The sequence below is a fragment of the Sander vitreus genome, chromosome 4 (assembly GCF_031162955.1).
Source record: "Sander vitreus isolate 19-12246 chromosome 4, sanVit1, whole genome shotgun sequence".
Lineage (NCBI taxonomy): Eukaryota > Metazoa > Chordata > Actinopteri > Perciformes > Percidae > Sander > Sander vitreus.
This window is the reverse complement of record NC_135858.1, coordinates 6,051,189-6,077,551: the sequence shown is the minus strand read 5'-3', so window position 1 is coordinate 6,077,551 and position 26,363 is coordinate 6,051,189. Positions and strand designations below refer to the sequence as shown.

The 26,363-nt window shown below is 39.5% G+C and overlaps 2 protein-coding genes and 4 non-coding genes across 7 annotated transcripts; 5 read left to right on the top strand and 1 right to left on the bottom strand.

The window, feature by feature from the left end:
* Window positions 1-615: 615 nt before the first annotated feature.
* stimate (STIM activating enhance) lies at window positions 616-16,639 on the top strand. 2 transcript variants are annotated; one of them, XR_013501852.1, is made up of 9 exons: window positions 616-1,620; window positions 3,543-3,591; window positions 3,694-3,789; window positions 3,954-4,075; window positions 4,373-4,485; window positions 7,545-7,622; window positions 7,804-7,947; window positions 14,715-15,321; window positions 15,420-16,639. XR_013501852.1 is itself a non-coding variant. In XM_078247904.1 (8 exons), exons 1-8 carry the CDS (start codon window positions 1,395-1,397, stop codon window positions 14,826-14,828), a joined length of 942 nt encoding a protein of 313 aa, XP_078104030.1. In that variant the 5' UTR covers window positions 616-1,394; the 3' UTR covers window positions 14,829-16,639. The 2 variants fall into 2 exon arrangements, 1 of the variants encoding a protein (XP_078104030.1); XM_078247904.1 differs by having other exon boundaries at window positions 14,715-16,639.
* trnar-acg (transfer RNA arginine (anticodon ACG)) lies at window positions 9,266-9,338 on the top strand. The gene has a single exon. It is a non-coding gene; the product is annotated as a tRNA-Arg (tRNA).
* Window positions 11,335-11,407, top strand: trnar-acg (transfer RNA arginine (anticodon ACG)). The gene has a single exon. It is a non-coding gene; the product is annotated as a tRNA-Arg (tRNA).
* Window positions 12,958-13,030, top strand: trnar-acg (transfer RNA arginine (anticodon ACG)). The gene has a single exon. It is a non-coding gene; the product is annotated as a tRNA-Arg (tRNA).
* Window positions 16,640-18,569: 1,930 nt separating the features above from the next.
* mustn1b (musculoskeletal, embryonic nuclear protein 1b) lies at window positions 18,570-21,276 on the top strand. The gene is made up of 3 exons (XM_078249584.1): window positions 18,570-18,578; window positions 18,686-18,809; window positions 21,132-21,276. The coding sequence occupies exons 1-3, from the start codon at window positions 18,570-18,572 to the stop codon at window positions 21,245-21,247; spliced, it is 249 nt and encodes an 82-aa protein (XP_078105710.1). The 3' UTR covers window positions 21,248-21,276.
* Window positions 21,277-24,572: 3,296 nt separating this feature from the next.
* Window positions 24,573-24,644, bottom strand: trnae-cuc (transfer RNA glutamic acid (anticodon CUC)). The gene has a single exon. It is a non-coding gene; the product is annotated as a tRNA-Glu (tRNA).
* Between the last annotated feature and the right edge of the window lie 1,719 nt (window positions 24,645-26,363).

Below are 26,363 nucleotides of genomic sequence, written 5' to 3'. Positions count from 1 at the left end.
CCATGTACTGTGTGGTGGTATGCAAATATGATAGTGCATGTTTGTATATAGTGTATATAATATATTCTAGTGCAACAGGGTGATTAGAAAGAAAAACAAATATTGAGCAATTAACTTTTTGCATAAGCAACGTATAAATCCCCTAAATATACAGTGTATTTGCACAGAATACGCCTACATTTTTCTCATATGGGGTGTATGGTTAAAACATAGTTGATTATTTGAGCCATTTCATATCATTGAATAGTCATTAACAGTTACTTTAATGATACATGGGCAGTTTTAAAGTGGGAAGATATTCTCAAAATGCTTTTGTAAATCGTTTTTCCTCTTTTTACCAATTATTATTATAGTGTGATTAACTGTAATGTGCTTTCTTTTTGTGTGAGAAAAACCTCCGTAGGTTCTTGGTTTACCAATTTGCTTGTAGTTTCAGCTGTACTCAAATCAATGGAGCAGCTTTTCATTCACATTTGAATATTATAACTGCTATTTAAAGAGAAGACTGCAATTAAAACGATGAACAACGAATGTTACCGGCTCCTGGTTTTTGTCATACATTTTCCAGCATGCAGTTCGTGGCTACGCACGTCACGTAACATTACGTCTGTCAACATGATCGAGTGGGCACTGCCAGGCAGGGAAGCAGCTGGATGTACGCGAGCCGTGACCTGCAGTTGATATTTTTTAACTTATACATACGATATGTAATACATGCGTAAAAGTCACGAGGAACCGGTGCACCCGCTGTTTTTAACGAGAGCAAATATAAGTTTGCTAGCCTAGCGTTAGCTTAATGGAAATTAGTAGTTAGCTTGTGGGATAGCTAGCTAGCTAACGTTAGCTAGGTTATGATAGCATCTCCTTTTTCACTATGGACGTTTGGCTATCGGCAAAATGTCACACCTGGTTGACCTGCACAGTACAACATATTCACTAAGTTCACTAAGACACTGGTTTTGTCTGTTTCAATGGCTACATGACAGGTGTAGCTGGTGTGTCTGATACTAATGTTAGCTCGCCTATTCCAGGTCGAGTCCAGAGTAGTTTTTACTGTTGCACGGACCTTTTAAACTAGCTAACGGTATTGCTTTTTAGTGTTGCAGTGTGTAGACAAGTCAGTTACAGTTAGAAGTCATTGCAACTTATAGTAACCTTTTGGAGCGACGACTTTACTTCTCTTATGACAAAACAGCTATGACTGCATGGATGTCTGAAGCAGGAGAATGAGTGGGCGCTTGGAAGGGAGAGCATGCCACCATCTTTCACCGAAGACTGTCCAGCTTAACCTATCCATTAGCTGACCAACAATTGCTGGAGACGGAAGCACACAGAGTTCGTTAGTGAGAAGCTATTGCTCTCGTCTTTATTGTCTCGTCCAGCTCTTTTGGTCCATGGCTGCTGTTAGTAGTATTAACATGCTGTCTCAGGTCGGAGACGTGGCACTGTCAGGTCCAGGAGTAGCAGGGCTGCCTGCTGTGTCCTTTACCAACACGTCGGTGTCGGCCAGCCCGACCCCAGGTACTGATAACCGGGGGTGCGAGAATGGCGCCTTGATGGACTCGTTTGGGATTTTCCTGCAAGGACTTCTGGCTGTGGTGGCTTTCAGCACGCTGATGTGTGAGTATTGCCACTGGTCTGCTGTGTGTCAGATATCTGACACCAGCTGCTGATGTGATGGGGCAATTATCCAATAGCATCACTCGGGTAATCAAATGCGATATTGATCTCAGCTGGGAGGCTCATTCCCGAGTCTATAACAGGAAAAGGCAAACAACAATAAGAGACATGCTTTCTGTCTCTTTTTTGAAAGCTAAATGCAGGGGTTTCAAAATGTAACCCTACGACTTCTTCTCTTGTTGAAGCTGTGGTTGTAATAAAAGCTGCTTGCTCTCTACACTTCCTGGCACATGTTTGACCTTTACTGCTACACAAGAATTCCCAACAGGAAACTGCTATGGTTTTCATCATTGGGGTTTTGTTTTTCTAGTGGCAGTCAGAGTTGGCAGTCAAAAAAAATAATTAAGTTAAGGGAGCAATTGCAGGGGAAACCTTACTTTATTTACCTTATGTGTATTGGAGGTTCACTCAAACTGTGATAAATAGGCGCCTGCCTGCAGGTCCAATTCATTTGTGTAATACTGATTTACAGACAAAAAAACTATCCCATTGTAGATGTAGAATAACTTTTGCAAAGTACACTACCTCAAGTGACTGACAATATACCTTGCAGCTGCTTCACCGTGAAAGCCATAATTTATTTATCTACTGATCTATCTAGACAGGGAAACATTTGCGTACAAAGAAAAAACACACTTGGGCTTTAGCCATGGTTCCATTCAGTCACTGACTGGCACAGCACTGACAGTTGTGTGACCTAATGAGAGCAGCCTCAGTTTGTGTGTGTCCCAGCAGCCTCATAGCCATGAGGAATGTTCAGCATTTCAGACCTTTTTTTCCTCAAGGCAGCTCTCTGAGCAGGAGGAATAGGCTGAGGCCTTTGCCTGTGTTCACATCACACCCAGCTGCATACAGGGTGTGTTTAGTCTGAAGTCATGCTTGTGCTCAGAACAGAAACTGAGGTCACAGCTCGCAGTATAGCTTGCCGGCATGAAAACACAAAAAGCCTTAACTAAATGGTTTGGCACTGGGCAACAACACAGTATTTAGTGCAAGTTTTGAGAGGTGACATTGTTTGATGTGAGAACACATCAAACAATTAAGGGGCTCTTAGAAGGTAATAACAGTAACAGTAACAGTTCGTTAAGAGTCTGTGTCTGATGTTAGAAAATGATTGTTACTAGTACTACAGTTTAGATATACAGTACCAGTCGAGAGTTTGGACACGCTTTCTCTTTCATTTGAATGGGAAAGTGTGTCCAAACCTTTGACTGGTACTGTATATATATATATATATATATATATATATATATATATATATATATATATATAAATACATATATAATAGTTCTTGAAAGGTAAGACAAAAATGTTTGCCACATTTTGGCCATCTGTGAAAGAAGCATTTTCCTTTCCTCCACTTCACAGTGACCTGAAAATAAGGGTATCAGATAAATCATTTACCAGCTGCTGCACGTCATTAGTATGTCATGTTTTAGGTTCTGGTCTGGGCTGCTAGTTCTGCTTCCTCTGTGACCAACAACATATTGCCCTTGCTCAGTTCCTCATATAGCCTAGATTTAGCCATTGTTCAGTTTGTCACACCTTAACTCAAATAGCTTCCATACAGTTTTCTGTAGGCACGATGAGAAACTGATGTCTCACTTGTGAGCTTACACGTAAATTGGTTTAACTGCACAAAAGTGGATGTCAGTCCAAATTTTTCAGTTGATCTAAACAGATACACTTTTATAAAACCAACAAAATCCTCATTGGACCCTTGTCATCTCACAGGAGGGCTGTAACTCAGTTAAATGACAACAGTAGAGATTCTGGTTGGTTGATTATGTGTTCCTCTTTGTTTGTAAGAGTGATCTGCATTCAAATCCCAATCTCTTTGTTGTGCACTCTTTCCTCCACAGTAAAACGCTTCAGGGAGCCAAAACATGAGAGGAGACCCTGGAGGATCTGGTAAGGCAGCTGAGCCAGCTTAAATTCATTTCTATGCAAAGTTATCGAATGAATCCCGCTGGAGTGCCTCAGAAACATATCAAATGTCCTGTCTCTGTGCAGGTTTCTGGACACCTCAAAACAGGCCATTGGGATGCTGTTTATCCACTTTGCTAATGTCTACTTGTCTGACCTCACAGAGGAGGATCCATGCTCACTGTGAGTCAATCCTGTATTTGACTGTTCTCCTCAGAGCTCCCTGATTCTGCATGTTACAGATCGTATAACATTAACAATACATAGTATATATAGTATAACAAGTGTTGTACATTAGGAAAGCAAACTGCAGATTCAAATTACATTTGTTTTTCTGTCTCTCCCAGATATCTCATCAACTTCCTGTTGGATGCTTCTCTGGGCATGTTGCTGATCTATGCTGGGGTGAGAGCTGTCAGTGCTATTGTAGAGTGGAGGCAGTGGGACTCTCTGCGTTTTGGAGAATACGGTGAGCACCATGTGTGTGAGTAGTAAAGTGGGAGCACCAGTACAATCCTAAAATGCCTATTATGCCCAAAGGAGGGCAGTAGCTGCCCTCAGTACTGCAGTGCTGCAATGTAATTTCTTACATTGCCCGTGCCTTGTTTTGTCCCTGAAACAGTTTGTGTCAGTATCACTGAAGCAGTGAAATGTAATAAGTGTGTGTGTGTGTGTGTGTGTGTGTGTGTGTGTGTGTGTGTGTGTGTGTGTGTGTGTGTGTGTGTGTGTGTGTGTGTGTGTGTGTGTGTGTGTGTTTTGTGTATAGGTGAGCCAGTGCAGTGCACAGCGTGGTTGGGCCAGTGTATCCTCTACATCCTCATCATGATGTTTGAGAAAGTCCTTATCATGTTGGTCCTCCTCATCCCCCAGTGGAAGAAGGTCAGTAAAAAAAGTTGAACTGATTTGATAGGGCTGGGACAATATGCTTTTGTCCCGATTCGATTCTTTCACGATACATGGGGGGGACGATTCTATTTGTATTACGATTTTCATGTATTGCGATTCGATTGTATTGAGTATCACGATTTCCTATTCCTTCTTTAATAAAAACATGAGACATGAGACATTTCTAAAAACTATTTGTTTTCTAAAAAGAATGCAAATGTCAATCAGTCTTACATTTATTTAATTTGTAAAGAAGTACAAAACATGTATTTTCTCCATTTCTGCTTTCGTTCAGTTTTGCTGGAAACGAATGTGATGTAGTTGCCGTCAGCGGTTTCAATTCAAGACAAATCCTCAATATGTGTTGCAGCACTCTCCAGAGCCATTATTAACTGGATTTTGACCCCATCTGGTGGATTAGTCAGGGAAAAATAACCTTTTGTCTTTCATACCACGACAACACACAGACTATACATATGAACTAAATGGAGCAGCCCTGCCTCTTACTCACCATGTCGCTCTGTCAGCTCTCGTCCCTTGTGTTTGCTCCATTTGAAAATATTTGGCAGGTTTTGTATTAGCCTGCTTAAGATGCAGAGTTTTTTGGTAGGTTTAGTCAAAGAAAACTGCAGGAGTGCTTCTCTAAATACTGTAGAGCATGCTCATTGATTTAGAGTCCTACAGTCCACAAAGACTAAATTAAGACACTGATGTATTTAGCAAACTTGATGAATTGACATTATGTACAGGGTACCCGCGGGGTCTTAAAAGTTACATTTTGTTCACAAAGTATTACATTTCGTTTACAAAGGTCTTAAATTATTTCTTGTCCTTTCATAGGATTAAATTAATACCGTAACGTCATTATAAATGCTTTGCGTGTGTGTGACTTTACAATTTACTCTGTGTGACTTGGATGTTAAAGGGTAACTACTGTTTTCTTTCAACCTGAGCTCCATTTGTGACCAAAAATCTTTTAATTTGGTCCAGTATTGAGCGAGATCGCAATGACGGGCCGGCGTGAACCGAGCTGCAATGTAATCTAATAGGGCAATTGTAGAGCCTTGCTTTTTGTCCAATAAAAGTGATTTTTGTTTTGGTACTGAGAGGCTCAGATTGTTACTGAAAGTGTCTGACAACATTATCGATCTCAGGACGTGACTTTTTGTCCAAAGACGTAGGCTACAGAAATCATTTAAATCAGAAATCATTTAAATATTGAGCCATTACATTGAAAATATTTTAGATAACAGGAGTCTATAATTTCTGTAGCCTTTACACAGAGTGAGCAGCAGCTTCTTATGGAAGTATGATAACTTGAAACACATTACGGTATTTGTAAAAAAATAAACACGGCCGCTGTAAAGAAACAGCGAGAGAAAGCGTGGCAGACGATCGCAGACCAACTGAATGCATAAGCAGCCTAAAAATATACATTTACTGACCACTGCTCTGAATTAATCATACCATTCAAGGAGTTAGGCTAATTATTTACACAAATGAACAGTTGTACTCTTTGCCGTAAAAGTGAGCAGAAGACAGCCTAATGTTACGCAGGAAATTTACCATGAAGATCAATTACAACCACTAATCTACAATGCTAGAATAGGCTTATGATGCGTAAATATCTCTCTCTCACTCTGTCTCTCCCTCTCTCTCATATGGGCTAAATATAACTTCCACTGCTTGCTTTTCAAACAGTTCGTTTGTGGAAATAATTAGCCTAACTCCTTGAATGGTTTCATTTAAGAGCAGTAGTTCGTAAATGTATATTTTTAGATATCAGTCGGTCCGCTATTATCCGCCACGCTTTTTCTCACTTTCTTTTTTTTTTACAGAGGCAGAGTTTGCTTCTTTTCATATTATATGCTTTGCTTCCTCGTAGGCCTAAATATGGACATAGAAAAGACACTAAAGAAATACTCTGAAATCTAGAAACTATGAAGATAATTAAGTGATACATGTAATGCACACTATAAACATGACTGTAACACAGAGTAGGGCTATTATTTCCCCCCAGCAAAATGTAAACATGACTGTAACACAGTGTATTCATAAGGTCAAAAACCATTGAGATGTCCTCTCCCTGTTGTTTCATGAATGTACAGTATGTACAGTAGCCTCAACTATATAGTTACTGGTCCAGTGAACTAAGACTATAATTAATGAGGATTGTACAATTAGGATAGGTTTTTTGATAATTGTACAATTCTCCCAAATTGCAGTTCACTGGCGATAACACATATTGTTTGTTAAGAATGCCAAATTGAATGCACATGGAAGAGGAACATACATGATCCTTTGTTGAAGAATACAAAAATAAATCAACTAAAACAATTATAGTGTATTGGTCTGCCATTGTCTGCCGTGTATAGCACTTTATATATTATCCTTCATCACTGACTTCATTTAAAACACATTTGCAACTGTATCAGCCTTTTCTAATTATCTCAACAACTGCCATAATAAATTATATTCACCAAATGTCTAACAACTATATGAACAGCCGTTTTCATACAGCAATATAACAGTAACAATGACTGTCACGTGAATAATTCTAAAAACAATGGTCACAACTTTAAATAATAACAGTGCTTAACTGAACAGCAATATGCACCTGTTGTATTTTAATGCAGGCTAATAAAAATAAGGTAAAAACCACTGCTGAGTGAACAGAAAAGGCCCCAGGATTCATTAATCCTGGCTGTTAGCCTGGTCAGGAGCAGGCTAGCTGCACAGACTATATCTCCATGGTAACTCAGGTGCCTCTGCTTTTGTGCAACCAAGTCAAGGCTAAATGCATCCAGAATAACTGGAATATCCTGGCTTAATCCCTTATCCTGGTTTTGTGCAATACCCCTCAGGTGACATCCCTTAGTCTAGTCTCCAAACCAGGGCTGCACAATAAATTGGGCTCCAGTGGACTATCCTACTTTATTTTTGCCCCTACTGAGCTTTAAACGTTCTAGTCTAACTAGGTGTGCTGTCTGTGTTGGACTGTATATGCTTATGTCTGTGCTTGTGTATGTGTTGTATATGTTTGTGTGTCACAGCTGGCTCTCCTCAACCCCATAGAGAATCCTGACCTGGAACTGGCTATTGTCATGCTCATCGTTCCGTTCTTCATCAACGTAAGTCTGCTGTTTCTTTGTGTTTTTCTTTGCTCCCTGATATTACAACTCCTGCTACACAAATACTACAGGTGTCTAGTGAGATCATACCATGGCCATTTTCTTGTGTGTATGAATGTAAAAATATCTTTTTGGTATAAAATATAGAAATATTCACCACAATATTTTCTGTTTCCTTTAGGCCCTCATGTTCTGGGTGGTAGATAATTTCCTAATGAAGAAGCACAGGACAAAAGCAAAACTGGAGGAGAGAGAGGAGGACTCACGAGGGAACGGCAAGGTGCGCTACAGACGAGCTCTGTCCCATGATGACTCAGAGTCGGAGGTAAGTCGCACTGTAGTAATACAGCCGTGGGGCACACCAGGGAGAAGAAAACATCACTAGCTGAACAGTGTCAGTTTTTATTAATAAAACAGACATGGTTGAAGTTGACCAGCAATCAATACCTCAGAGTTGACCATTGAAGGAGACAGAGTGAATGGCAGTTGGCACACAGCGTTTCTGAAACTGTCACCGTCAGCTGTTCCTTGTCTCCAGTATTGATTGGCACCGTGTTATAGACAAACTTACTTGGTACCAGTTCTGTTCACCCTTAGTCTGAAGAGGAACATGACCTACAGACCAGATCAGTAGGTTCGGTGATTCGACCTCAGGGCTGTGCGGCGGTGGGAGTTTTGCTTAAATGGCCCATTTGTGTGACGTCCTGTTGTGTTATTCAACCCCCCAATAAAGCACAAGTAGACTTTATCGTTTTACATCAGATCGTTTATAGATCTCAACATTTCCAACCGCACTTGAAGGCAGCTTCATTTCATGGAGAAAGAGAGAAAGAAAAGAGACGGAGGGACTGTGCTTTGTGCTGGAGCTTGTTGCAGAAAACAGCTGTTACATAGACTCCTGTGCAGTTAAGTGCTTGAGTTTAGTTTTTTTTTACGGTCATAGTGTTTTAAAACTTTCAAAACGGACTGCTGAAGTCTGACAGCCGGATATATGATTGACTACAGCAGGGTGACGTCGGGTTGTGTTTCTCCAAACGTTGAATCTGTCTCAACTTTTCACTGCATGCCACTGTGGTTTTTTTTTTCTTCCGCACCCCACTGCAGCCCCCACAAAGTAGCCCCATTCAAAATTAATGGAAAGACATTTTCGCCGGACCGCCTGAGAACCATTGCAGTCTATGTGAACGCAACCTTTATGTTTGCCTAGTCATCATCATGGTTGCCAGTTACTTTAAAAGCTTGTAAAGCAGGTGAGCCCAACGCAGAGCTCCGCTCCAGACACACAACCAACCATTCATACGCCCACAACACATGAAGTCATAACATCAGTCTGGCAAAAGTAGTAACACATACTGCCAACAACAGTAAAGAAGTCTGATGTGTCTAACCAACACAGTAGTTTTACTGTTACACTACTTTATCAGATCTGTAATTTAAGAAATTTTTTCTTAGATTCCGTACTCAACATTTGAATGGTCAAAGCAGTGCAAACAGAATCCAGCTTTATGGTTTGTTTCACTTCTGCCTGCATTCTGCAGCTGGCCTCAGAGAGCATGCTTTCAGCAGAGTGCTGAGCTGTGGGCGATGGGCTAAGCTGTGCCTGAGCACATGTATTGGTTTCAGCAGTGGTACTCCTACATAGTGGGCCAGTGGCGCAATGGATAACGCGTCTGACTACGGATCAGAAGATTCTAGGTTCGACTCCTGGCTGGCTCGTGTGTCTTTTTCTAGTGGCTTTCAGTTGGCTGAAATGCAGCATTAGCTGATGTTGATTATCAAAATAAAATAATCACTCTATCAGGTTTTGAGGAGAGGAGTCTTACAGTCAAGTTAGTTCAATTTACTGACTTACTTAGTAAATGATTTAGTGATTTTCAAAGGATGATGAAACTTGATTTAAAGGCTTGAAAGTCTCTTTTTATTAAAAAATCTAACCAAGGGGCCAAACCCCAAAATTTGATGTTCAAACTTTTTTACTTGCTTATGCTATGTTGTTTCTTTCTAATGTAGTGCAATATGCTGGCAATACTAATTTGTATAGCATTTCAGAAAATACTTAAAAGCAGGGTTTTCCCTGCAATTATTCGCTTGGGCGCAGTGCCTAAGCATTTTTGCGCACCACCTAAGCGTATGAAGGTAAAAACAATGTGGAGACCATCTGGACAACAGTTCTGTCGCTGTCAGGGAATATATGCTACAACTCCTCAAAACCCAAGCCAAGTTCCCATGTCTTGCTTGCTACCTGCTGGTTAAAGTGAAGGGGATTAGTCACAGAGCTAGCAATAACTTCAGCACAGGCCCACCTTAAGTTAGTGAGCGGACCAGCTATTCTCATTTGAAGTGCCAAAACAGCTCCTCCAAGTTTTGCTTTAGTACTCTCTTCCTCGCTGCAACCGACAACCACTAAGCTTTATGCAAATAATTGCTCGATGGAGTCACTAATATGCAAATGAGCTTATGAGGTCATATGCACCTAAGCGCTGTGAAAACCCTGCTTATAAGTAGAATATAACTGTAAATAGTATAAGGCAAATTAATAACAAAACGTAAGATAGTCTTCAATGGGGTAAAATAATAATTACAAGTTGCTAAAAAAGGTTAAAAACACAGAATTTTCTTTTTTTAAACAGCCATTGCCTACTTGTTAGAGTTGACAACAGCTGGTAATGAATTGTCAACCCATTTGTTACAATTGCTGTTGATTTATAATGCTTCACTTCCCTTCTAACTGCTGTTGAAGAGGCTGTTAAACATGTGATATTGTCATTCCTTTGGTCAGAGATGAGACAGAGATGAGAAGGTCAGACAGAAGTCAAGAGGAAGTAATCAGGTATGCAGGTTTGGGTTTTGGCTGCTGATCTGTGTTTTCGGAGGGTGGCACAACACATCGGTCAGTAGTGCAATGGATAACGCATCTGACATCGTGTCCATCCATCAACTCATTCAGTTGACCCACATCACTATTCTTAGGAGCGTATAGCAGACACAACCTAACACTGTCCATGACCAGATTTATCCAAAATCGTTTTAATTGTAGGGGTTACAGTGGTCAAATGATTGCCACAATCAAGGCCAGATTATACACTTTGGTCAGTCTGTCCTTATATAGTGGATTTGTCCTCCTATTTTGAGCACATTCAGCTTTTAGGTCAAACATCAAATCCAATTTGTGTATTACTGTAAATGCAGTGACTCCCGGTCCCAGAGGGAACAAAAGCACAGAACAGAAGAATTTCTCTGGGTTTGACATTTGGTGGAAACATTTGGGATAGTGTAACTACACAACTCAAAAAAATATATAACATAGGTATGGTCGTTTTACGTATTAAAAACAATATCAGATTGGGGAAAGTGGAAATGTTTAATTTTCATTTTGCTAACGGACAGTAAAACTGCTGATTAGACTTTATTTGTGAAATCAGGTATTTGTGCAAAAGGACTTGAGCAACACATGGTTTTCTCTGTTATAAATAGTGGCATTTCTTTTCAGTGGGCCACATTCATTTAAGGGTTTTAGATCACTAAAAAGAAAATGTAAAGCTGCTTTTCAAGGTATTTTAACATTTGAATGGTTAAAGCAGTGTTTCACTTCCTGCTTGCCTTGTGCAGCTGGCCTCAGAGCACATGCTTTCAGCAGAGTGCTGAGCTGTGGGGGATGGGCTAAGCTGTGTCTCAACACGTAGTCATTTCAGCAGTGGTAAACAAGCACTGCGGGCCAGTGGCGCAATGGATAACGCGTCTGACTACGGATCAGAAGATTCTAGGTTCGACTCCTGGCTGGCTCGTGTATCTTTTTCTAGTGGCTTTCAGTTGGCTGAAATGCAGCATTAGCTGATGTTGATTATCAAAATGAAATAATCACTCTATCAGGTTTTGGTGAGAGGAGAGGAGTCTTACAGTCAAGTTAGTTTATACTTTGTACATTTTAGCATTACATTTTATCAGCGGTGGAAAGTAGGTATACCGTACTTCAATAATTGTGAGGTAGCCTACTTTTAATTGAGAATTTTCATTTTCTCCTACTTTATAGGCTACTTCTACTCCTCCTACTCAGAGTCAAGTAGGCCGATTGTACGTTTTAGTAATACAAAATATTATGTATAAATAAATTATGAGGTATTGAATTGGATAAAGATGAAACTTAATTGATCCCGTGGTAAAATTCACAAGCTACCTGCCAAGTCATTTCCCCCATTTGAACTGTTTTACTGATAAATGCTTTGGGGATAAATACAGAAACTACAATATGCTGTTTTATTTTAGTTCACAGTCACATTTTAATTGAATGGTGCTTAACAAATGCACATTCAGAAATGTAAATAAATATTTTTTATTGTCAGTGCACTGTATTATTGCCTCTGCCTCATACAGGCTCTCCCTCCCTCCTCCCTGTCTCTTTTTTGTTACACTGAAATAAGAATTATATCGAAGGTGATTTTACTTCCATAGAAAGGGGAGTATCTAACTAAGTATCTAACACCCAGTGTGGGAAATATTGAGTAATGAGGGAGCCAGAGAGCCAATTTGTGTATTACTGTAAATGCAGTGACTCCCGGTCCCAGAGGGAACAAAAGCACAGAACAGAAGAATTTCTCTGGGTTTGACATTTGGTGGAAACATTTATTCTAAGAACAGTGACGCCGTTATCAATCGAGTATTGATTGGTCAGTAGGCGGTGCTTTTACATTGGTTGATCTCTAATCTCCAACATAACCTGCTCCCAACCAGGTTAGGTGTTCAGCATAAGTTACCACGGCGATTGAACCCGGTAACAAGTGATCCACCGTAGTGATACACAAAACTCTGGGTTGAACCTGAAGTTACCTCGTTAACACCAAATCTTGCTTCATAGTACAGGCTTCTGGTCCCAGAGGGAACAAAAGCACAGAACAGACTTAAAGTTTTTCTGACCTACTTTCTTATTCATTAAATCCTGAACGTATTAAAAACAATATCAGATTAGGGAAAGTGGAAATGTTTAATTTTCATTTCGCTAACGGACAATAAAAATCTAACTGCTGATTAGACTTTATTTGTGAAATCAGGTATTTGTGCAAAAGGACTTGAGCAACACATGGGTTTCTCTGTTATAAATAGTGGCATTTCTTTTCAATGGGCCACATTCATTTAAGGGTTTTAGATCACTAAAAAGAAAATGTAAAGCTGCTTTTCAAGGTATTTTAACATTTGAATGGTTAAAGCAGTGTTTCACTTCCTGCTTGCCTTGTGCAGCTGGCCTCAGAGCGCATGCTTTCAGCAGAGTGCTGAGCTGTGGGCGATGGGCTAAGCTGTGTCTCAACACGTAGTCGTTTCAGCAGTGGTACACAAGCACTGCGGGCCAGTGGCGCAATGGATAACGCGTCTGACTACGGATCAGAAGATTCTAGGTTCGACTCCTGGCTGGCTCGTGTGTCTTTTTCTAGTGGCTTTCAGTTGGCTGAAACGCAGCATTAGCTGATGTTGATTATCAAAATAAAATAATCACTCTATCAGGTTTTGAGGAGAGGAGTCTTACAGTCAAGTTAGTTCAACTTACTGACTTACTTAGTAAATGATTAATTAGTGGTTTTCCAAGGATGATGAAACTTGATTTAAAGGCTTGAAAGTCCCTTTTATTAAAAAATCTAACCAAGGGGCCAAACCCAGTGTGGGAAATAATGAGTAATGAGGGAGCCAGATAGAGGAGCTCACAACACTCACATAAGCACTATTTGTTTTTATGAGGTAAATAGTTATATTTTTATATATTTATATTCTTTATATATTTAGCAGCCTTCATAGAAGCGGTCTCTGCTCTCTGATGTAAAAATGCAAATAAATCCGTGAATGCAAAGCAATTACGCTGCGGAGGAGGGTCTGGCTACTCTACACAGCATTCCGGGATGAGAGAAAAACGTGCTCTGGTTTATTGGCGTTTCTTTAAACCAATCCCAGTCATCATGGGCGGGGTTAAGCGCCGGACAGAGCCACGGTGCAGCTGCGAAATAGCCTCGGGATTAAACTTGTTTTGGTGGAACATGTACTTTCAAAAGTAGTTTTTTGTCGTGCAACAGAAAACTCAGATTGGACAGACAGTCTAGCTAGCTGTCTGGATTTACCCTGCAGAGATCTGAGGAGCAGGCCGAAAAGAGGGACATCCGGTGGAATTTACGGTGGCACCGGAGCAATCCCTGAAGTGCAACGTCGTGGATATAGACTAGGCTAAGGCTAACGCCTTATCAGCTATTACTATGCAGCATTTTCCTCGCCAATGTACGGTCTTTAGCAAACAAAATGGATGATCTTCGGCTGAGGATCACCACTCGTAAATGTATTATGGACTGCAGTATCATGATTTTCACAGAAACATGGCAACAGCGCTGTGCGGACGATGAGTGTGACGCTACGAAAGCAAGACACGAGTGTAGATGACGTTACCCACGCACTTGACTAATCGCTCATGGATCCTCCCCCTCTCACACTAATTGGCCAACTCTGGTAGGCTCTCTCTCTCCTCCTTTTCAACATGAAAAAAATAATTAAAAGTCATCAGGTCGCACATGTGCGAGTAGTTGACTTTACTCCCACTGTCTCCAAAAATTGGTCGCAGTCTGTAGCCCTGAAGTGGTCCCTGGTCACTTTTCTCTCATTACAGCATCGGAACAAGTAAACAGCTTGTGCCTCTCCTTACTCTCCCTTCTTAGAGCACATCCCCCTTTGGGACACTGTAAGGCTCTGATGGCAACCTTGTAGTTGGGCCTCCTTGATCTTTTACCATGACTGAACCACATCTGTACAGCCTCCATGGCGTCAAACTCTTCCAAGCTCCCTCCATACTTTTTGGTGGCCCAAATGTATACTTATAAAAACAAAACAGAAAAGACAATTTAACGCAACTTAACACAGCCTTCCTTAACTGTAACTCGTCCATAAATGAAAAGACATTAACAGAATGAAAATATCTAATTATTTATTCAAATTTAAAACTCTGGTACAAAGAACTTTTCTTTTTAAAATCAGTATGCAGTATGCCTTTAGAGTGGTACCATGAACCTGTCTCGCACTCTGCCAATTTGGCCTAATATTTGTCGGCCTCTCTTCCCCCTTTTGCAGATCCTTTTCTCGGCAGACGATGAAATGGATGATTCGGATGAAGACGATGTTCGCCGGCTCACTGGCCTGAAGACGGTTAAGAAGAAGAAGCTTCGCATGGGGATCCCCGTTTGACCTGTGTGCATAGCTAAACTGTTAGGATCAGATTCAATCTGGTAGCTGTTCTCCTTGCAGGCTCACAGTTACATTCTCCCCCCCACCCTCCCCCGTCTACTCCACAGACTCTGTCAGCCGTAGGAGTTGACACAATCTTTCCAAACATAGGATGCTCTTTGATGACAGAAGACTATACTGTAATTGAATTCCCTTCACTCTTGACTCCTGGAGGACTTCTGCATAAACTGTCTAACTTGAGATATAATTAAACCCACTGGGAAATATTGATGCAGGTACTTCGGATCACTGTTGCATTTTGACATGGCACTCCTGGGAACAGTGTTGTGTTTACAGACTTTTTTTTGGAAAAACAGAATCCCATCATGAACATCTATATCATTAAATCCTTTATGTACATATACTAGGAAAATGTTAACACTGGTTTGATACAGTTTGGACTTCGGTGGCAGTGTGTAATATGGCTGTAGTGGTCCAGGATCAGCAAACAAAAGTGAGTTTGTTACATTTTATAGTCTAACATGTCTTCTAAAGTGATTGTATTCCTGATGTAGATTCTATGTAAACTTTGTCCTTTGTTTTCTCATATAGATGTACCACCATGGCCTGTGATGCGTGTGTGAGGTTGTGTACAGTTGGACACAGCTCTTATTTAGAGAAGCATTATGTCAGTTTTTGAATCACTGTATTGATGCAACTCTTAACTCTTACAGCACAGTTACACACTTAACTACTGCATATCTTGTATGTAATGTTACACTTGTCAAAGGGAGCACATTAATGCTTGCAGCAAGCTTTCATTTTTAGTCCTCTCAACTGTTAAACCTGTATGACTGCAAGTACCACACGACAACATCCCTCTAATATCAGCTTACCATGTGTTGTCTGTAGACACAAGACTGCAGTCCCTGTTTGTTTGTGGCTGTTTAACTGGTGTGCTCTGACTGTTCTTTGTCTTTGAATGTCTTTCGTCTCATTTTAAGTTGTTTGTCTGTTTTTTTATATAGTTTTAAGTGTTGTTGTTTTTCCGGGCCAAAAAGGTGACTATGCTTGTTCCAAAAGTGTTCTTTATTCTTTAACTCCAACAGGGAGAGTAGATATGGGAACCATTTCTTGCACAATTTCCCATTCATCCCAGCTTTCACCTATCCCTTTGTGTTTGTTTTTTGTTACAATAATGTGCCTGAGTGAAATTACCAGCAGGTGTATTTGTTTGTTTATTTTTTGTTGTTTTGATTTAGTTTTGACTGTTTTATCTAGAGCTCCAGATGTTCAGGCATGAAGCAGCATTCAGCGGGCTCTGATGTTAAGAATGTGACATGCATAGACCTCTAAACTGTTAAGTGACTGTGGACCAGACAGTCGGGATAAAGTGCGTGCGTGCGTGCGTGCATGCGTGCATGCGTGTGTGCGTGTGTGTGTGTGTGTGTGTGTGTGTGCGCGTGCGTGTGTGTGTGTATATATGTGCGCGTGTGTGCGTGCCAGTGTATATATACAGTGTACCTGCATGTACTGGCATGTGCTGGATGCATGTGTTCAAGTGTGCATTGGTGTGACTGCTGGTCCTCTTTAAAGTAAATGGAGAGTGACATATACTGTGACAAGCCTGGTGATGGTGATCATTTCATTATAATGTTTTGGCATGTTAGAAAGGAATAAATGACTACATTTTTAAGGAAGAAAGTACAGCATCTTGCAGCAGATATGGTAACTCAGCTCAGCCAGGACAAAGAGGGCTCTTAGTATTTTGCAAAGGGAATGGAGGTATATTATCATTCTAAAAGCTTTCCAATAAAGGATGTGACACACTATCTTGATAGCTGATTCTACTACAATTTGTTTTATAGTTTCAGTATTGTGAAGTGATTTAAAATAAAAACATGATCTCTAATCAGGAATCAAACCCAGTCCGTGGCGTCAAGAGCCCTGAAGCCTAACCACTAGACCACCAGGGATGGTAAGGTGCACCTTCCCCGTGCCGGACATGACGGACCTGACCCAATTAAAGCGTCCTCTATTGAGGCGGATCATGTTAGTTCAAAGCAGTGCTTATAGATTTGGGGAGAGTGGAAGTCGCCACTAGAGTATAAAAAATAGAATTCTGAATTTTAATTTAGAATTAAACTCAGAATTTTGACTTTAAACTCAGAACTCAAATAGCTTAAATGTTTCACGTGGCCCTAACCCTCTTACGTATCAGTTAACACACAAACACCAATTTACCCTGACATAAGCTTATAATTTTGATGCGTTAGTTGTTTTTCCAACATAACCAGTAACAGTAGCCCATCACGATTTTAAAAGCCACTGGTGTAGCTCCAAGTACAGGTTGTAGTACCATAGTTTACGGTGCTAGAATAGGTTGAGAGAGATAGCCTACCCAACCGGTCAGAGATGCTAGTTACCTTTTTTATTCCTCTAAGTTGATACATCTTAGGACAGATGCTATATCTCAAAGGCTATCCTGGTACTATGATGCTACTTGAATGAGCGTGCAGGCTTTCAGATTTTATAATAGTGACTCAGTTTGTCCATCATGATCATAACACAGTTAACACCTCAATTTCAGACTATGATGCCATTTTCTGACTGCTCAGAGTATTGCCTTAACTGACTGCTTACTTCTTTTATCTTAAAATATACATTAAAATAAGTCACAAGAATCCAATACGTGAAAAAACTCAACTATTGCCACAAACAAAATCTGTCACATACATTATAAAGTAAAAGTGATGAAAAGAAAATTATGTAATATTATAAATGTATCAAAACATGATCACAATAATTGACCCCTAAATGTGTATATATCATCTGCCATATTATGATAATGTAAATATTTATGTACATAAATTCCAAAACTTAGTTGTCCCGTATACTTGTTGTCTTTCAAATCGCTAGAATTTTCTAGTTTCCCTGAAATGGATTTTGGGATATTCCAGCATTTGCTGAAACATATTATGAAATTGTCATATATATATGGAATTTTAACACCAACATTAAATAATACTGTTTAATCTAAATGTAGACCTGCCTTGACTAAAAGTACAAACACACATAAATAGTTATTTTTGTTAAGCAATTGCTGTTGGAACTGTAGATTCAACTAAATCCAGATCTGATGTGAAGACTGCTTGTTGCCCGTTACTCACATTAGAAAAGCACTGATGGCGCTACTGTAACTTAAACAAGACTGTTGGATAGCTGTTTTTTTTTTAGCTCTCTTTGTCCAGCCCTCATTTTGATGGATTATGTGTTAACTGTCTGGAAATGTTTTTTACAAGACCCAAAAAGACATTCCCTCTGGCTTGAATCAAGTTATAGCAATGGGCAGGCAGAGTCCCAACTACTAGAGCTGCAGAGAGGTGGTGGACACTCTTGATCCCCCTTTTAATGCCAAGTCCCACAGCAACATTTAGAAAAGAGGATATCTCTGCCAGGGAGGCTGACAGCCCTGTGTCCAGAATTATCAGCTGTTGGCCTGTAAGCTTATCGTAAAAGACGGGAGACCCATTCCAGCTGTACCATTCAACACGTCACACCTAATAATACACACTGACAACAGGCAGAGTGGAACAGAGTGGGACAGAGGGAAGGGGGTCTGACTGACTCACTGGGTCTGGTAAAGGACTATATATATTGTCAGGCTTGCTGGGAGACAAAGACACACACTAGAAAACAACCAGCCGATCTATCACACTGGAAAGAGGTGTCTGTGGAATCAATACACCAACTTCAATCACCATGTCACAGGTGGGTTAGGTCAAATATGATGTTTAGGTTATTTACAGTAATTGAACACAGTGTTTTACATGCCTTCAGCACTCATAATCTTCCCATCTTTCTTCAATTCACTCCAGCCAGCAGAAGTGAAGAAGAAGAAACGTCCCCCGATGAAGGAGGAGGACCTGAAAGGAGCCCGCAGTAAGCTGGGACTGAAGGGCGAGGTCAAGAGTAAGACCTATGAGGTCATGGTGGAGTGTGGTGAGTAAAGCCGTTTGTTAATGTTGTTTCTTCTGACAAAAACCAAACAAACCAATGTGACCGACGTAACATGTCAGATAACGCTCTGTCTCTCTATCCTTACAAAAGTAATCTTTCTTTGTTTTATCCTGCTGGCCTGTGGATGTCAAATACTAGTTAGTAAATATTACACAACTATCCCACTTACAACCTAAATAGAAGAGGCTCTAGCTAACATTAAATAATGTGATACTGTGGATATGTTGCCGTTTTAGAATGCTATGTATTCTGGCCTCTTCCATGGAGAACAAAAAAGTTACTTATTCATCAATACATGAATAGCCTACATACATCAGATTATTCAGATTTTTGGGGTTTTAATTTTAGGGGTTGTGCAATACCTTCATGATATGATGCAAAGGGTTGTGTGTATATTGCTCTTGTCACTGTTTGTGAAAGATGAGGAATAGATTGTGGCTGTGTGATGTGCTTCAGTCTGGCTACATATCACTTTGTTTTTTTATTGTAAGTATATGTCAGCTGTATGACAGAACAATAAATATAAAACAACAACTATATCTATATCTATATATATATATATATAAAGTATCGCCTGCAAAGTGGTCTCCATGATATGTAAAAATGAAAACGCTGTCGTAGGACTATAGCAAACACATCGTTGGAAAGGTCTCAACCTGGACAGTAACATATATCAGTCTGAAGAGGATACATTACTCCTGCTTTGAACTATTGACCTTTGAACCTTGAACCCAGGACATGTTTGAAGGCTTGTCATTTAGCAACAGAAGGTGCTACTCACATAGGACCAGCTGTTCTACAAAACTCTGGACCTCAGCTGTAATGTAGATATGGTCACCAAAGTTTACCCACTGTAAGCACTGTCAAATATGGTATAATAAGTTGGTAATAAGCTATTTTCACCTATTTAACGATTACATTTTTAAAATCTGATGACACCAGTGTGTTCCCCATCCCAAAAAACCCAAGGCTGTATCCAAAATTCTACACTGCCAACTTCTACTTATGAGAAATATACCAATATATTTAAAAAGTACAACTCCCACTAGAGACGCGCCCCAGAACCTGTTACAAAAGCTAGTGTACTTGTAGTTCTTCCGGGGAGGGTGGGGGGACATGTTCGACTCCTGTGGTTCTGCTGTCGGCCGTGAGTGGGCTTCATTCCATTTCAGACTGCCGCCGCCGGCCGACCGAGCAAACAGTACATGAGACAAATACATTAAACTGTATTTTATTATTATTGTTATCTTTATTGTTTATATCATCAAATACAACGTTAGACAAAAACATCAATATTAAGAATATTATGTATTTGTATCTTTCCTATCCGCCGAATGGTAATTACTACGTCACTTCCGGAGTATTCCGCTGATTTTTTTTTAAACGTTATTACGGTGCATAACTTACTGGAACAAAACCATTGATTAAATATGTACATTGAAGCGATACTGTTATTATCAGATTCTCTGATATGAATGCCCGCATTGCATTGTGGGATATGGGCTTAGAATGCGCCCCGCTCGGCCCATATCCTAGTGTTCTGTCTTACAACATAATGTAATATTTCACCGAAATAATATTATTAAAATAAAGAAATTAATACCATGATTACATCTAAATAAATACAAGAAATACATATAAACCATGATAAAATCTCGTGAATGAATGTTGATTAAAACAGCAGTTATTTGGGCTAAAATTACCAATAGGCCTAATAGCAAAGCTGTATGCAGCTTCTCTGCTGCAGCCCGACTGGCAGAAAGAATCGTGCTGTGCTCACGAAAGATGCTTCCCATTGAAATACGTTGGTTTAAAAAAACGAGATAAACGTGTCGTGTACACGAAATAGATTAAATTACGTGAACATTTCACGAACTGCCGTGAGAATGGGTTGATCATTATCAGCAAGCGCGTCTGGCAAGTTAGTTATTCCCCTACTCAGCCTCTCGGCGGCTAAAAATCTAGTTTCAGATAGTCACCTAACAATGCCCTTTCAACTGCAACTTCGTCCAGCCTCAGATACATTTCGCAAAATGTTTAAATATTGCTCAGTTGAATGATTAAAAGATCATGTCAGCTTTGGAAGCCAGTGTTTAAGCCACTAGGAATCAGACAAGAGACAGTTGGCGAGAGTGCTGCATCCTAAACACAAGACAAGTCGTTGCAGACGTTTTTGTTCTCACATACTTCCCTTAATGATACCCAAGTGGAACTCTTATTACTTGTTGAGGATGAGCAGTTAGCTGGTTTAAGCACCCGTGTTTCTGACGATACATGTCTGGGTCTTTCTCTCTCTGTGTTCAGAACGTATGGGCAAAGTGGCTCCATCTGTGTTCAGCGGTGTGAGGACGGGGACAGAGACGGCCCTGGGCAAGCCTGCTGCTGCCAAAGCTCCTGGAGCCAGTGTGTTCAGCAAGTAGACACACAGGCATAAAAGGACATGACAAAAGCACTGTCTTTTTGTTTCTGAGTAAATGGTGATAATCATAATATGGATTACAATATCTTTTTTTGCATTTTTTTTTTTTTTAATGAAGTGGGATTTAGTTAAGAGAGATAAAAGGGCTAGTTGTATGCCAGTAGAGTGTGTTGACATTACTGCTATGTAGGCTAAACAGTTATTGTACTTTGCAATTTGCACAGTGCATCATACTTGGGAAACAGCTTAGGTTTCTGGCTAATGATCTATAAATGAATTGGGACACGTGTATTTGTCAGTGTTGAAAGGGATTGTTCAAACATTTGCTTATTTGATCTTTTTCTTTTAACTGGCCATTTTTACGAAATAAATAATTTCCCCTTGTATTGAAATTTCAATTTTTCTCGTCAGTAGTAAACTTCAAAAAGAGTAGGTCATTTCTATAAACTTGTCATACTTGAAGACGTCTATTTCAACAGCACAATCATAATGATAAACACAAAGTGCTGAATTGTGTTTGCAAGCACATTAAGGCATAAAAGCACTAAGGGTCTGTTTGCATTCATAGTCACATACACAGCACCTCTACCCAAATGGCTAAATGATTTGTTATTGCAGGTTTAAGTAACTTAATCTGAAATGACAGGGACCTTAAGGAAACACCAGATTTAGGACTTTCTTGGTTGTTACAGTTCTCCAGTCCTTCTGGCCACAGTAAAATCTATTTTTCAAAGCCTTTATTGTTTTATTACAAATTGTGCTTACATGGTGCATGTACTAAATACAATTTCCCTTACGTTAATCCAAGTTACCACAAACTAATGATCACTAACCAATACATACACAGAGAAATAATGGAATCCCTAGAGGCTTAATCCAGCCCTTGCTGAGATGATTAAAGTACTCTAACCAATACACAAAACAAGCCATCTGGGTTAACAACTAAACCCCAAATAACCGGCTCTGCTGTGTTAAGCGCTGAATATAGTATACCTGCTTCTATCGCTAACACTGTATCATGACATCCATGACACAGTTTGCCAAAAAAGAAAAGTGTTTGTTCACAAGTTTCAGAGGGGCTAGAACTACAAAAATGCAGTCAAAAGTTTAGTTTTAGTTTAGTTTAGTTATCCCAGTAATACATCACAATGGTCTGATTCATCTACATGCACTATGCCTGCTGGCCAAATCAAGCACTAATCAGCTTTTTTAAAGTTGATAATTACTTTTGAAAAACATACAAGAGTCTGTTTGATTTGCTTACAGTACTGTCTGCACCCTGGCAAGTGGGAGACGACATAAACACACACAGGCTGTTGAGTGAAAGAGTCCAGCGAAAGAGGAGAAAAACACCAAGTGAGAGGTGAATGAAGCAAATATATCTAACCGCTGATTATTCGTTCAGAGCCATTTAAACATTTAGGCAACATATACAAAATACTTAGGTTTTAAACTAGAATTGTGGGGAGCAACACAGATATCTAGCTGCAATGCTAACTGGAGCTAAATAAATAAAATGAATAAACTGAAGCCGAAATTAATATAGATCCTTAAATGCATAATTAAATGAACAAATAAATGTTGGAAATTATTAGAAATACAGGAAGAAATTAATTTAGATTTGTTGAAATTTAGATTAAAATTAGATTAAGATTAAAGGGACCTGGGTGTGATAATTACTGACGAAAACTGTTTTTCTTATCTTAAAGACATCCACAAATGGTCTATACATTCTAGACACCAGCTAATTCAATTCAAAGTGCTCCATAGACTTCACTACTCCTTTACTAAACTACATTCTTTCTATCATTCTGTCCTTTTGGTCTTGCCCTAAGCTGAACAGATATTGGTCAGATATCTCTGCCTGCCTCAACATTGTTTATGACTGTGATATTGTACTAGACCTGTGTACTGCGGTTTTCGGCAGGACCAGTCATCTAAAAATGTTGCACCACCTACATCGCAAGACTGTTCAATACGGCGTGATTATTGCCAACCGGAATATTTTGACATTGTGGAAAAGCGAGGATGTTCCCTCTTTTAAGACCTGGCTAGCAGAGATGTCCAACTTGCTACATATGGAGAAAGTACGATAAGTCTCCCTCAACTCTGTAACCTTTGACGAAATTTGGCAACCATTTTTATCTTATCTATCAAGAATGTCTTAAAATGCTTGATTTTCACTTGGTGACTGTGTCAACTGGTTTTACTGTTTCTCAGAAGAGCATCATTTCTTTCTTTTACTTTATTTCTTTTATTTGATCCTGTGTTTGTACATGTATATATAATGCATGCATACTTTGTTACAATATTTCCTTTTTCATTTAGCTACCTAATTGTTCGTCTATTATTGTTTTTTTGCTTGTCTATGGGTGGGTTGCTTTGTTATGTTCTGCTGTGCCTTTTCTTGTTTGTTCAACAGAAAAGCTATAAATAAAATATAAAAAAAAAAAAATTAGATTAAGATTTTTATTTCCTTAGTGATTACCAACAATTATTTATTGATGTATTTATTTGTTCATGCCCTTAGGCATTTAATAAAGCAATTCTGTATCAATTTCAACATGTATTTATATATTTCCTGTTGTAATTTAATAATGACAATATTATTATTTTTTATAATTCAATTCAGACTTTAAGGACATATTGCATGGGGATCCGTAGCACAATACAATACAAACACAAAGACAAAAAAGAAAAGGAAATAGGAAAAAAATATAATGAAATAAATAAATAAAAATCCACAAAAGACATTCCACAGTGATCATACATTTACAATATAATATAGTTACAGAATCAGATTACCTACACATATTGTCTACATCTATATATAAGATTTTGTATTACAGCAGAGCAGGTGGGTACACCAACATTAACAACCACTGTGAGCATTTTTTGTAGCAACGCCACAGGTTGCTAAAAAAAAAAAGAAAAGCTTGAAAAAGAGAGGTTTTCACAATCATTGAACACATTTAGAAAGACATGTTTGCTTGTGCATACAACTTTCAACACTGTCTGTAATTGTCCTTATCGTCTAGTTAATCGGTTATATGGCGTAAGTAGTTAGCCTCATGGGAGAAATCAGAAAATACTACTTCTCTGGCTTCCCTACTTCTGACAATCATATTACTCTTATTTGCATTATATTTGATGGTGAACATACCCTCTTACAGAAAATCACCAAATCAATTTCTATATAAATACACTTGGGTGTTGTGAATAATTTGTCTTTCATACATTTTGTCCTTCACAATGTTACATTACATTTACAAGTCCGATTATTTTCCCAACCTTTTTTTTAATAACCCCAAAGCTGATTAAAAACGTTCCCTGACCGGGAATCGAACCCGGGCCGCGGCGGTGAGAGCGCCGAATCCTAACCACTAGACCACCAGGGACGGATATGATAAGTGTCGTGCGAAGAAAACAAATAATAACTAACCAAGTCATTTCATAATAACAGTGTTTTCGCTATATAATCTAAATAGGCTATCATTTATTCTTGCCCGCATCATATTGTTTTATTTCTTAATTAACTATTTCGAACACATTTCTTTTGATCACTTAATTAGGGCACCTGCGTGGGGGCGGAGGAAGCATAGTCATATCATCAGTTCACCACACACACACACACACGGACACACGCACGCGCACGCACACGCAGCCATAGACCGTATATAAGAAGCACCAATTTTTTCAGCCCCATTGTACCGAATTTGGTTGCAGTTCACCAGAGTTCCACTGGGGGTGATCGCAGTCCAGTGCTAAATGAATGGGACTCTATGGAGCTAGACGGCTAAATGTGTCTCTCTCAGATTTGATTGTAGTTTTTGCAAGTTCAACATGGATTACAGGTCAAAAGTTGAATGAACGAGTACTTGTGTCCTTTCGATTTCTTACAGGTTGAGTCGTTGTTGCCCATAACACGCTAGCATTCTGCTAATGAATGCTGATTGGTCAGTGAAGGACTGATTACGATCGGAGATCCCGCTTGACGGCATCCGAAGCAGAACCAGAATGTCAGAGTGAATATTTCGGCATGGTCTTTAAAACATTAGCAAACCTCTTTCTAGCCTGTGTATTAACAGGGAGAGGCTAACCTGTCAGCTGTGTTGTATTAACAGGGAGAGGCTAACCTGTCAGCTGTGTTGTCGAAGCCTCGAGAGAACAAAGGAAGCGACTGTTTAGTAAACCAGCCAATTTACCGTGGGATTTATCAATCTGAATAAATCCCGTCTGCACATATAAACACAAAACTGCTTTGCTAACTCCATCCTGTTGTAAGTAAGACATCTGCTGAAAAGGTTATTGTATTAATTAGCATGACTGCCGTACTGTTTAGTTCACAAACATCCAACACACCAAAGTACAAACACATAGGACCAGACGCAAGCTTTTATTTTGAAAAGCCGAAGCTCGGGGACGGCTTAAACAAACGTCAACGTTAAACGCTGATGCAGTTTTAATTGTTTTATTACCACGAGTTTACAGACGTCTCTGCTGATTGAGTATCACCTGTGACCTGAGCCGAGACACACCCACCAAACAAGAGAAAACATATCTCAAACATAGACTTAATATTTACAGTCTATGCAGTTGCGCTCTCTCTCTCTCTCTCTCTCTCTCTCTCTCTCTCTCTCTCTCTCTCTCTCTCTCTCTCTCTCTCTCTCTCCAAAAATCAAGCTGTTCCACTAGCTGCCCCCCCTAGAGGTCTGGAGAACTTCCGTTGTGTAATCTGGATGCTGCTTTTTTTGTTGCATTTGTTTTCTGTGTTTATGTGCTTTTCTTTTTGCATCGTTTTTTATTTGCAGTGCGTTTATGTATTTGGTTGTGTTGTGTGTATTTGCAGTGCGTTTATGTATTTGGTTGTGTTGTGTGTATTTGCAGTGCGTTTATGTATTTGGTTGTGTTGTGTGTATTTGCAGCGCGTTTATGTATTTGGTTGTGTTGTGTGTATTTGCAGCGCATTTGCTGAATGCTGCGCATGTGTTGTCAAATGAATGAAGTTGTTTTCTTAATTTGCTTGTGTTTTGTCTATTTGCGTGTGTTTTCTTAAATTGCAGGGCGTTTGCCCCTGTCGGCCACCGTAATAAACAACATGAAAAAACGCACAAGTA